Below are 13,183 nucleotides of genomic sequence, written 5' to 3' on the forward strand. Positions count from 1 at the left end.
AAGTAGATTTAGCATTTGCTAAAAACAAGTCTTGCTGAGCTCACACCTATATATTATATCACATGTAGTGTATTTTTTTGCAATGAACTAATCATTCTTAAGCATTTTTGTACTAAACAGTTAGCATGTTGCTAAACATGTGGCCATCTAGGAGATACTCAAATTGAAATATCCGCATTGGATTGTACAGTAATCTATTTATATGTTCTGCTGATTTAGACTGTCTACACTATTGAAAAGCATGTGGAAGCTGCTAAATCACATAGTCAATGACTTTTTTTTTACTACATGTACACTGGGTTGGACCCCCTTTGGCCTTCAGAACTGTCCTTATCCTTCAAGGCATAGATTTAACAAGGTACTGGAAATATTCCCCAAAGATTTTGTTCCATATGGACATGATAGAATCATGCAGTGCTGCAGATTTGTCAGCTGCACATCAATGATGTGAATCTCCCATTCCACCACATCCCAAAGGTGCTTTATTGGATTGAGATCTGGTGACTGTGGAGGCCATTTGAGTACAGTGAACTCATTGTCATGTTCAAGAAACTAGTCTGAGATTATTTGTGCTGTATGACATGATGCATTATCCTGCTGGACGTAGCCATCAGCAGATGGGTACATTGTGAACATGGTCAGCAACAATACTAGATAGTCTGTGACACAATGCTCAATTGGTACTAATGGGCCCAAAGTGTGGCAAGAAAACATCCCCCACACCATTACACCACCACCACCAGCAGCCTGAACCATTGATACAAGGCAGGATTTATGCATGCTTTCATGTTGTTAACGCAAAATTCCGACCCTAAGTTATCAACCAAATGTCGCAGCAAAAATCGAGACTCATCAGACCAGGCAATGTTTTTCCAGTCTTCTACCCTACTGAAAAATCCAGCTTAAACCAGCCTAGGCTGGTTGGCTGGTTTTAGCTGGTTGACCAGGCTGGTTTTAGAGGGGTTTTGGCCATTTCCAGGCTGGTTTCCATCCATTTCCAGCCTGGTCTTAGCTGGTCAGGCTGGAAAATGAGCAGCTAAATTCAGCTAAAACCAGCTTGACCAGCCTGGTTTAAGCTAGACATAGCTGGTTTTGGCTGGGCTCCCAGCCTGGCTAGGCTGGTCAAGCTGGTTTTAGCTGGTCATCTCCCAGCCTGACCAGCTAAGACCAGGCTGGAAATGGCTTGAAACCAGCCTGAAAATGGCCAAAACCCCTTTAAAACCAGCCTGGATGACCAGCTAAAACCAGCCAACCAGCCTAGGCTGGTTTAAGCTGGATTTTTCAGCAGGGTACTGTCTAATTTTGTTGAGCCTGAGTGACATGTACTCTCTGTTTCCTGTTCTTAGCTAACAGGAATGGCACCCGGTGTGGTCTTCTGCTGCTGTAAACCATCCACCTCAAGGTTGGACGTGTTGGACGAAATGCTCTTCTGAATACCTCGGTTGTAGCGAGTGGTTATCTGAGTTACTGTTGCCTTTTTATAAGCTCAAAACAGTCTTGCCATTCTCCTCTGCTTTCTGGCATCAACAAGTCATTTGTTTCCACATAACTGCCATTCACTGGATATTTTTTTTCTTGGACCATTCTCTGTATACCCTCGAATTTAGTTTCTGAAATACTCAGACCAGCTCGCTTGGCACTAACAACCATGCCACGTTCAAATTCACTTAAATCACCTTTCTTCCTCATTCTGATGCTCGATTTGAACTGCAGCAGATTGTCTTGACCATGGCTGCATCCGAAACCGCATACTTCCATACTATGTAGTACGCCAATATCAGTATGCGAGCCGAGTAGTATGTCCGAATTCATAGAATTCGAAAATCAGTATGCGAGAAGTACCCGTATGACTTACTACTTCCGGCGAGATTCTAGAGTGCGCATCCTATGCATGCTGCGCTATCCCATGATGCCCCGTGAGTGAATTCATGAATGGGAGTAAAGCGACGCAATTGACGCAGGTAGGTCACGTGACCATGACAAAATGGCGGATGTAGTACGTCCGAATTCCATTCATACTTTTCATATTCATATTGTATAGTACGTACTTTTCTAACGGCCGAGTAGTACGTTTAAATTCAAATGCAGTACCTACTGAGTAGTAGGCGGTTTCGGACGCAGCCCATGTCTACATGTCTAAATGCATTAAGCTTCTGCTATGTAATTGGCTGATTCGAAATTTTCGTTAACGAGCAGTTGGACAGGTGTGCCTAATAAAGAGTGTACAGTGGCTGAGAGAGTTTAATGCGCTGCAATTTAAGAAAACACAAGGGCTGTTTCTCAATTCCAAGAACGCAGAGAACGGACTTGTGTTCTTGTGGAGACCGGTCTTGCCAAGTGTCCTCGAAAGAACGAACTCAGGAGACCGCGAGGGCAGAGAATGCGTCTTTTGAGAAATGAGATGCTGCGTTCTTCCTGATGGTCACGTGACCTTCACGCATTTTAAATTGTAAATTATTTAAACATTACCGTATTCTTACAACGATTTATTGTTTTTTCCCTTTTCAAAATACTTACCTTGCATAAAAACATTATAAATATACTCTGCACAATATAAATATAACATAGTTTAATATGAATTTCAGCAAACAAACACCCTTAATATGTTTATTCCTTTATTATGATGGTCATGGTAATGTTTACTTTCACCGCTTCATTTAGGGAAACTCCTGAGTTAAATAATTTATATCTCTGAACTTTAATAATAAATCTAGAAAAATGCTGCGCTTCCCACCTCCAGTCGCAATGACTTCTGGGACTTCCAGAGCGAGTTCGGTGCTCAAGTTTGCATCGGTGCGTCCTCGATATCAAGATCACATCTGGGAAGTTTCACGCGTCCTCCGTACTTGCGGTCTTGAGTATTGGAACTGAACTTAGGCAGCTGATGATGACGTTACAGGAGAACACGAGGACCCAAGACCGATGAAAAACGCATATTGAGAAACAGCCATGCACAGATTTTTTCTGGAGCACACAGTACGTTTATTTCTTAATCTATTAATACGAGGAACAGACACAGTCTCTATAGGATTTGCCAGATATGCGTTACTGATGTTTAAGTGGGGTGAACAAGAGTCTAGGTGGCTATAATGTGAATTTTGTGAATTTTTACCTGCTAGTCAGATTGTGTGAAGTAATCTGGAGATGTTGTCCGACAGGAGTTCAGCTCCGGCTCGACTGGGGTGCAGGCCGTCAGGACGGAAGAGCCTAGGACGCTCCCAGAAAAGATTCCAGTTATTAGCAAAGCGCAATTTCTGTTCTTTACACCATGTTATTAGCCATTCATTCAGAGCTAAAAGTCTACTGAACCTTTAATTTCCTCGGCCGTAGGTAGGAAGCGGCCCAGAAACGATGATCTGCGTAACGGGCGAGGTGCGTCGAACCGTCTCGATCAGGCTCCTGAAGTCCTTCTTCAGGATCTCCGACTGCCGGAGCCCGTTGTCGTTTGTCCCCACGTGGAGGACAACGGCACCAGGGCTATCGGCAGCGGCCAGGATGGTTGGAATCTGTGTAGAAATATGTGTAATATAATATCTGTATAGAAATCTGTGAAAAAACACCAGCAAATTAAGAAAAGATCTTCATCCTTACACCACATTAAGAAAACCTGCTGCAAATTTTCACGATACAAACAAATTAAGAAAAAGTGTTGCAATTCCACATGCAAATAGCACGGAACTCAACGAAAATATTTCAAGGGACCTTTTCAAGGGAACCTAAAACATGACAGACCTGGCTATTTAGGTTATTTAGGCTAATAATACCCAAACGACAAGGGAATCATGTCATCAGAATGTCAAAATAAACAAACAAACAAAAAAAAACTCACCTTTCAAAGATCACCTACTTTGCTGAGCAGTAGTGATGGCACCATAAGCAAATCCCAGGCGGGTCTGTCACGTTTTTGTATCCCCTTGAAACATTTCCATTGTGTTTGTTTTTGTTGTCATATTTTTAAATAAGCAGTCCATCTCAGGGTTGTTATTGTTACAGAAAATTACAGAATTTAAATAATAAATTATCATTTTAATTACCTGAAATATAATTAGCAAGTAAATAGATGTATTTAGCTAAGGGAACATTTCTTTTTCATATATAACAAATAGCATTTAACAATATAAAAGACTACAATAAAAACCCTGGTCATTCTCCACTCATGTTTATGTTGTCTAATGTGTTTCTCTAATAAGCCTAATAATGCATTGTGAATCAAAACATGAAAACTGTGTGATATTAATATGTAACATCAGTTATGCAAGCATCAACAATCACGATTTTCGATTTTTGAGCAGCGGATTTGCTCTGTATGTGGATGCCACCCACAGCATGTTTGTGAAAGAGGCATTCCTCGCCGTGCAGCGTGGGAACAACCTGGACCATCCATCCGGAATTCCGACGGAGCATTGTCACACCAGAGCCAGCTGTTGCCATGGAGACCGCCACAAGTGCTCTAGTGCGTGTCCCTTTTTAGAAATGAGTTCTGAGGTGGGAAGTGCCTCAGGAGAACCAATCGGTAGCCTTAATAGCACTGGCTGCTCTTTGAAGCCCTGAATTAATGAGGTTGCACAACATTTTCCCAAACCACCTGCTGGACGGCCACATGTACGTGAGGCTGTTAGTTCACCTATGGTATAACAGCAGTTGCCTTACTTTAAATGTCACTATGGGAACTCAGCATGCCAGAATCCAAGGGATGCGGGCAAAGGTTGACAGATGGCTTAAATAACAGTTTGCTGCACTACAAACCGTGAGAATAAGAACACTGGAAGCAACAAGCGTATATGTTCAAATACACACACACACACATATAACCTCCAGGCTTGCACAATGTCAGCGGCTCAGAGCAAAGCGCTTCGCCCCCTCCTCGCATCTGCTTTGAAGACAGGGAACACTGTGTACCCGACTTGTGCACTGGCATCAGGGCAAATGAAGCTCCAGCCTGCGGATATCACATTCACACGTTCACAGTGCACAGAACTGACTGCAGAAAATGAATGCTTTTTCAGACATCGTTTCAACTTTGCACTGTCAAACTTAATACATCAAGGGTTTTGTGCAATGCTGTATGCAGTACAGCAGAATCTATATTCTTAAACGCTTACCATACACTTTAGGTACACCTGTTGAACTGCCCTTTAATACAGATATTCAATCAGCCAATCACATGGTAGCAACCAAATGCAGTTAGGCATGTACTGTAGATGTGGCTAAAGCCCTATTCAGACAGTAATTGCTTTTCAGGGGGACTTTCACCATCTGGGCGACTCTTAGAGATTTTCACCATTTACAGGGACCATTCATAACCCTGTTTTTTTGTTTTTTTTTGGCAAATAATAGGTCCTAAACCCACATGTCTGAGTTTCTAATGGAGATCAATCAAATGATTTGTAAAGCATAGGTCTCAAACTCAAATCCTGGAGGGCTGCAGCTCTGCACAGTTTTGCTCCAACCCCAATCAAGTACAACAGATCCAAAATAGTCAAGGTGCTCAAGACTACTCTTGAACTGGAATTAAGTTAGAGATCAATATTGTAAAGCCATTAGGCCACTGGTTGCACTTCACACAGAATCTTATGAATTAAAAATGGCCACTGATGCACAGCTGTTGTAGCGTTTTGAGTAGCTCTACGAAGTTGCTGAATAGCTGTACGATTGCTTGGGTGTTGTTAGGGATTGCTGCAGCAAGTTCATCATGCAGCTCAAGACGGGTCACTCACTGAAGCTAAGCAGGGCTGAGCCTGGACAGTAGCTTGATGAGACAATGTTGGGAAGATTAGAGGCTCTATTTTGACAATCCAAGCGCAAAGTGCAGAGCGCAAAAGCAATTAGGGCGTGTCGGAATCCACTTTTGATTATTTAAGGATGGAAAAATCCGCTTTGCGGCATGGCTCATGGTCTAACAGGGTTGAGCTTATTTTCTTAATGAGTTATAGGTGTGTTTTAAAAATAAACCAATCAGAGTCTCATCTCCCATTCCCTTTAAGTGTCAGTGTGCCATTTGCTATTTACATGACTGACTTTGTAAGTTGAAAAACTGAGCATTTCAATAGCAAGAAAACAGTTAAACAGAGCATCTGCAGCACGAGAAAGAGAGATAAGGCCTTCACAATATCTACGTTCACTTTCACGCTCGTGGATTGGGAAACCTTGTACGCACAGACATCCATTAGCCTTTAAATAATTGACTTAGTTTGTTAAGCGCAAAGATTTGTTTTAAAACTATTTCTAAATTCAGTTCTAATTTCCAGCAAACTAATAAATGAACAATAATAACGAAGTGTGCTCAAACAACTGAGTTATATCCAAATACACATGCTGTGCCCCATATGGTCTAAAACCTGACAGGTGGACAAATCTAAGCTTGTTTTTAATAAAACAAATATAAATATGGATATAATAAATAATACTGCTAATAATAAAAACATTATACAAAAGCAAATCGTTATGAATAAATTGAAGCCCCCCGAGATGAAGAAGTCATGAAAGTTTTGTTTTTATATTTATGTAGGCTAGAAAATAATATGTTTTGTAATATTTTTATCCTTTATATTGATATCCTATAGGCTATATATCCTTATTATATCCTATATATATCCTTAATATTTTAATCATTTTTCAATTGTAAAGATATTTGCGTATTGCTGTGCACCCTGTCTGTATTAAGCAATGTGTAAGCGAGACGCACAACTAACGCGCCCTGCGCTGGACAATAGACCAGCTTTGATCTGATCTATTTAAATCTTCTATTGAAGTTCCTCAAAGTAGCAACGTGCCAGCAATACGCCTTTTTTTTAGACCAGAACGACTATGGGCGCACATATGAGTGCAAATGCATTTGCTATTTACACAGCGTGGCGCAAAACGTCAAAACGACTATTGTGTTGCGCCTTGTGCCGCATTGCGCCGGGTGTATGATAGGGCCCTAGGTTTCTGTTGGAAGTGGTGTTAGTGAGGCCAGCAGGGGGAGCTCAACCTGCAGTCTGTGGGAGTCCTAATGCCCCAGTATAGTGAAGGGGACTTTCAGTGACTGCCATCTTTTAGATGAGATGTTAAACTGAGGTCCTGACTCTCTGTGGTCATTAAAAATCCAATGACACTTCTCATAAAGAGTAGGGGTGTAACTCCGGTGTACTGGCCAAAGTCCCTCCATCAGGACCGGAGTGGCACTCCTATTCAGCCCTGGAGTTTTAAGCCTCAGACCGGCCCACCTCAGTTCACGACACAATACACAATACACGACACAGTTCACAATATTAAAATAAGGTCATTCCAATTCAGTTTCTAATTACACTATCACGTCTTTTTTTGAGAAAACAGCTGCTTTATAACTTCAAATGTTCAACAACTCTAACAGTATTATATGTCTTCACAATAAAAATGAAAAAAAAAAAATCATACACAGACGAGGATCAAACCCAGGTCAGCAGCATCGTAATCTAATGTGCTAACCACTGGACCACCAGCAGGCTGGATATATATAAAAAGACCGGAGCTGCGGTAAAATAATGAATAAGAAGACTGTGGTCAAGTAAATAAATAAATTAATTTAAAAAGTGTGACTGCTGAGAGCAACAGATTCTGGAGCTAGGGACACCGGCCCTCGCGGCCAAAAAACGCACCGGCCCACCGGGAATTCTCCCGGTCCTCCCGATTAGCCAATCCGGGCCTGCCCTCCATCGTCCTTTTCCTATTATGGCCTCCCAATCATCCCCATGCATTGAATTGGATCTTTGACTGTTTCTCCACTCCACCAATAGCTGGTGTGTGGTGAGTGCGCTGGCATTGTTTTCCTTTGGCTGCCCGTCACAGCATTCAAGTTGATGCTGCACACTGGTAGTGGTGTGGAGAGACTCCCCTCTCGAGCATTTTGGGTGCATAGCCATACATGATAAATGCACTATATGAATACACATTACATTGGATTGCTTGGGCAGTACTTGATTGTTAGTATGAAGTAACTATGTTTTCTGGATTGTTGTTAAGGTGTCCCTTCTTTACTTTAAATCAATGAATAAAACATCCATAAAGTAACAAGATTGTCTGAAGAAAAACAATAAAAAAACCAATAACAAAACACTCTTTAGCTTTATGTTCAATTCTGAAAAGTCTGTTACGTCTCATATTATTGACTGCTAAGTGAACTACAGCCAGCAATTGTGCTCATCTTTGCATTTGTTCATAAATTGTGTTTAAGAGACTGAATTTGGTTTAATTCCTGATATACTCTCAACAAAGTTCTTTTTTGGTTGATTAGTAATGACCAATACTGTCTCCGGCATCCTGTTCCTACTGAGCAAGCTTGTCGCAGAGGCAGTTCTTGAGTCTCATCTTTCCCCAGAGAGCAGCAACATGACAAATGACTTATAAATTAGAGTTAGTGAACTTAATAAACAAAGTAAAACCCTTACTGGCTAACCCTAACTCATCATGCTGCTGAATTTGTCATTGGAGTTTTTTGCACATAATGAAATTCTCCTCTAAGTATTCTACTCTAAAAAAAGTATTGTTCAAAGTCTATTTTAACATGATTTCTTGCTGGTTGAAGAACTATTACCTTCAAGTCAACCTTGCCAAGACAAAACCACTTGCAGTTCAAGTCAACCCAATGTATTATCACAATTTCTACATCCAGCTGGGCTCAACCTTCCAGAACATTCACAAATCTTAGTTTGCTTGATTCACAGGTGAATTTGGTAGACTTCCCAATCCTGCAGATTTTTGTTAACATTACAAAAATTAGACACTTCATAATGGAACTAGCTGCACAACCTCTTGTTCAACCTCTTGTTCTGTCCAGGCTCATATATTAAAATTGACATTTGGCTGGCCTTTCAACCAACATTTCAAGACTCTGCAAATGAGCCAAGAGTGACAAGCTGATGAGAACATGTCATGCCTCTGTTCATCAAATTACACAGGTTGCTAATAGACACTTGCATAAAATTAAAGGCACTGATGTTTGCATACCTGGTTTAATTATTTCAGACTTAAGTTTGCATTCTGCAAGTGAAAAGCTGTCCCCAAAGAGATGCAAAAACACTTTCAAGTTCTTTCGTAAATACTGGTCCATACTGGTGGAATGACTCTCCTAAATCAACTCAAGCAGTTTTAGTCTTCCAGGATGTGCTCACATTAGGACATCCAAATTGTGTCCAGGTGCAATTGAACCCTCATTCCTGGGGCTGTTTGATTCAGGGGACGTCCTGGGGGCGGGGTTTGCATGATGCATGCGAGCTACTAGCCCGACGGTGGAAACCCGACATGATTTTGGCTTCACTGCTCAACCTCGACTGGCCTGGCCCAGCCCTATAGACCAATTACCATGTTTGTTAACATTCAGGATGCGCACGCAGGGAGGTGGCAGAAAGCAACCGGGAACCCTAGCATTTACAGCGAGGGAATGACATCAGATGTGGTGCAGAGTATGTTGTTGTTATAGAATTAAGATATATTACTTAGACAAGGAAACAAGACGGAGCTAACGTTATACAAGGCCTGGGTAATTAATCACCAACACGACTGCATTCTGACAGTGAACTTCACCTGTACGGCAGGGTATGTGAACCTACACATAGAGGTAAAGTTGGTTTTATATTGGCACATTTAGACTTTCTCCTTAACAATATAATTTCATAAAAATATTTGCAAACTCTAAATAGCGTGTCCGCAGTTTAATTAACCATATGTAACTGTTTTTGCTAATATCATTTCTGCAATCAAAAACGAGTAATGAGTATGATTCAGCATAGCGTGAACTGACCTGATATGACATGAGAACTGCAGAGTCCAGCATTTCTAATTAGCTCCTCACTTCATTCAGCTCCCATTTAGCCAAAGACGTCTGTAGTCGGTATTAAAGCAGTGTGTGGTGTATGGTAAAAGTTACGTTTTCTATTTTTGGACTCGAATTCGGCATCCTACCGCACAAAACAACATTTTTCCCATTGCAGCCAGTCTGTTTTTTGCAACCGGGGCCCCGTGTGACGTCATGTGTGACGTAGGATGGTAATTGGTCTATAAAAGCCTTGGCTCGCACTGGCCTGATAGTGAAAATGGGACGGGTGATGCGAAGGAACAGGTGTGTGTGAGGTGCATGGCAGGATTTGTAGTTCGCTAAGTGACAGAATTGTAGTCCAGCTGAAGGTGCATGTTTACCAACCATCTGCAGCCGCTAAATCGCTGGTGATCATAACAAGTCGGCAGCCACTGTAAAGGCTGATTTATACTTCTGCGTCAAACACCGGCGTATGCTACGGCGTTGACGCATAGCCCTTCGCCGTGGCCATCGCCGTCACTGACGTGCACCTCTCAAAAAATCTAACTACACGTCGCAACGACGTGTAGCGTAAGCTCTGTGATTGGTCGGCTTGGTAGCGCTGACGAGTCTGGGCGGGACCGAGAGCCGCGCGAATGGCGCGATCGATTGTTTACAAGTGTGGAGTCCCGTGAAGGAGCTCCGGATGGAAAGTTTTGTTTTGTGTTTACCTCATAGTTACAGTGGTTGCACGTCCGCCGGTTCCTGCCTCAAAATGAGCGAGTTTGAGCCACTTGTACATCCCGGAAGTGTTCAGGAAAAGCAAAACAGAAGAGAAGAAACTCGACACAGAGGAACATTTACACCTCACTGCCAACTAGCGTTTCGGAAGTGTTAATGCAGACCGACAGAGACAGCGCGCAGAAGTATAAATGCACAGCCACGCGCGTTGCCTGCGCCGTGGGTTACGCCGGTCACTTGACGCAGAAGTATAAATCAGGCTTAAGTCAGTGATTTGGGTTTTTTATTTAAACATTAGAAACCTTTGTTACAAAAAACACAACAATCCAGTTAAAAAAAACACTGTATATCCACTGGCAGTGTATGGGTTAGTTTTACGATAGATTTATGTGCTTTTGAAAGTTTTAAATTGACATTTATCGTTCAATATGTTAACATATTTTGATCAATGTTATGGCCTATTTATTTTGTGTGTTAATATTTATCAGCACACAATTATAAGTGAAGTTTAATTTTAAACTAATTTCGAGAGGAGCATGTGCTCATGATTGACCCAGCTGGTCCACATTAGCTGATTATGATCCTCCAATCAAAGGATCCCAAATCACTATATATATCCTCCTTTCCTTTCTACAACTATCTTCGTCTGAAAGAAACCCCCCTCCTCCCCTTCTTCCTCCTTTATCCAGAATGGGCGGCACGGTGGCCCAGTGACTAGCACTGTTGCCCTTACAGCAAGAATACCAATGGTGTTGGGTCCCCGCTGAGCCATCTGGTATTTCTGTGTGGAGTTTGCATGTTCTCCCCGTGTCCGCGTGGGTTTCCCCCGGGTTCCCCGGTTCCCTCCCACCATCCAAATGTGCTCTATATTATAGATAAAATAAGCCTAAACCTTTTTTATAATGTCTTACTCTCAGGAAGTTCGCCTTGGCCTCAGCAGCAGGGGAGTTTGAGATAGACCTGAGCTCAATCTCCACTCGCTCTGCAAAAGGGGGGTAGCCCTGGGCTCGAGGATCCCTTGAGCTCAGGGCTCTCTACCGGGACAGCATGCCAAACAAGCTATGTATAAATCATGAGCTAAGTGTGAACTCTTGAAACAGTTTGTGTACATTTGTTGTTGTTATATTCTACATGCTATATGGTATGTTATCTTTAAAACTTATATCATGGGCTGAACGGTGGTGCAGTGGGTTGCCTCACAGCAAGAAGGTCGCTGGTTCGTGCCCCGGCTGGGCTCGTCTGCATTTCTGTGTGGAGTTTACATGTTCTTCCTGTGTTCGCGTGGGTTTCCTCTGGGTGCTCTGGTTTCCCCCACAGTCCAAAGACATGCGGTACAGGTGTATTGAATAAGCTAAAATGGCTGTATTGTATGTGTGGGTGTAAATGCAAGAGTGTATGGGTGTTTCCCAGTGCTGGGTTGTGGCTGGAAGAGAATCCGCTGCGTAAAAAACACATGCTGGATAAGTTGATGGTTCATTCCGCTGTGGCTAAGTTCGGATTATAAGCACTTTTTTGTTTGTTTGCAAATTAAATAGATATTTTAAGACCTTTTAATTACATGTTGTTTCAATTATAATTGAAAAGGAGAACTTTGGGCTAACGTTAAAAAGTCACAAAAGCTTTCAATTTGTGTATACACACATGACCTTGGCAAGAAAACTAGGTGCACATCAGGTCATTTTCCTACATGCCTTTTCTGCATGTGACAGACTGAACCCAGCACATACAGGTGCACAGTGATTCTGATAGATTTTAATGCTGTGCTGAGAGCACAATGTAACAACAACATGACACTTTAAATCTTGTCAGAGGTCTCCATGTGTCACCTTTATTGCACCCAACCTTTCAGTTCGATTCATCAACATCTGTCAAACACATTTTCTCTAATCCTGCTAATTGCACCACCTCCTGATCCAAAGTCAGACTCACTTGACTCACTCCCTTTCTGGTCATCTACACAGAGAGACAGGCCACCCTCCATCTGAATGAAATTTGATTCTAATTCGATGAAGTCGGCAAAGTAATTACATTAACCGAGAGGGTGCCCAGCAGGGTTAGATTCATTAGCTATGTTAGCACTAGGCCTGTGCCAAAGCTGCAGTCTGGCTTTATGTATAAGCAAGCCTGTGCGACTATTTATTTTCCATGGCCGTGTGGTTTGCAATGGAACTTATCTTTCAGTTTTAAACCGAGCACATGGACAAGCATGAATTTTCCAGGGGCCAAAACGAGAGTCAACATTCATTGTATGAACGTGCACACTGAGGCTTTTGTCCGCTGACTGGAAAACGCTAAGGTTTTCCTTGAGATGGACAGACAAGCCTGAATTGCTCCATGCAAGTGTGAATGCATGCGGGTGAGTCAGAGCTGGACCGAAGGACGGGGGAAATGGGGATGTAATAGAGATTTTGTTGTCCACTAGGACCCAAATTGTTCTGGACTTTTGAGGCTAAGAAAACAGTTTGTGTTTCTTGAAGAAAAGAAGCCCTGTTCGTGCACAGAGTCTCTGTGTTCCTGCGCTTTTCCACTCCAACTGTGGTTTCTGAAAGAAGATAGAGAGAGGGAGGGAGGGGGAGAGTAAATAAGAAGGTGATGCAAGTACAAACTACACTTGGATAATATTCAAGGGAGATGCACAGAGAAAGAGTGGGCAGATGTAAAAAAAAAAAAGGTCAAAAAAGGTGATTA

At 42.2% G+C, this 13,183-nt stretch overlaps 2 protein-coding genes across 5 annotated transcripts in view; both read right to left on the bottom strand.

Annotated features, from left to right (window-relative positions):
• LOC147830926 (uncharacterized) overlaps positions 1 to 4,845 on the bottom strand; it is a 42,368-nt gene extending 37,523 nt beyond the window's left edge. The window contains exons 1-2 of one of the 4 annotated variants that reach the window (XM_087312490.1): positions 4,324 to 4,423; positions 3,113 to 3,506 (exon numbers count right to left, since the gene is read on the bottom strand). In XM_087312490.1, coding sequence (XP_087168616.1) covers positions 3,312 to 3,506; positions 4,324 to 4,404 — 276 coding nt within the window. In that variant the 5' untranslated portion in view covers positions 4,405 to 4,423 and the 3' untranslated portion in view covers positions 3,113 to 3,311. Of the gene's footprint in view, positions 1 to 3,112; positions 3,507 to 4,323 lie in introns of all 4 variants that reach the window. The other 3 variants (XM_087312489.1, XM_087312488.1, XM_087312487.1) reach the window with 3 other exon arrangements.
• The window catches only part of parp6b (poly (ADP-ribose) polymerase family, member 6b), a 549,184-nt gene that overhangs the window by 447,533 nt on the left and 88,468 nt on the right, over positions 1 to 13,183 (bottom strand). The gene's annotated exons all lie outside the window — the stretch shown is intronic.

The sequence above is a fragment of the Danio rerio genome, chromosome 25 (genome assembly GCF_052040795.2).
Source record: "Danio rerio strain M-AB ecotype USA chromosome 25, GRCz13ab, whole genome shotgun sequence".
NCBI lineage: Eukaryota > Metazoa > Chordata > Actinopteri > Cypriniformes > Danionidae > Danio > Danio rerio.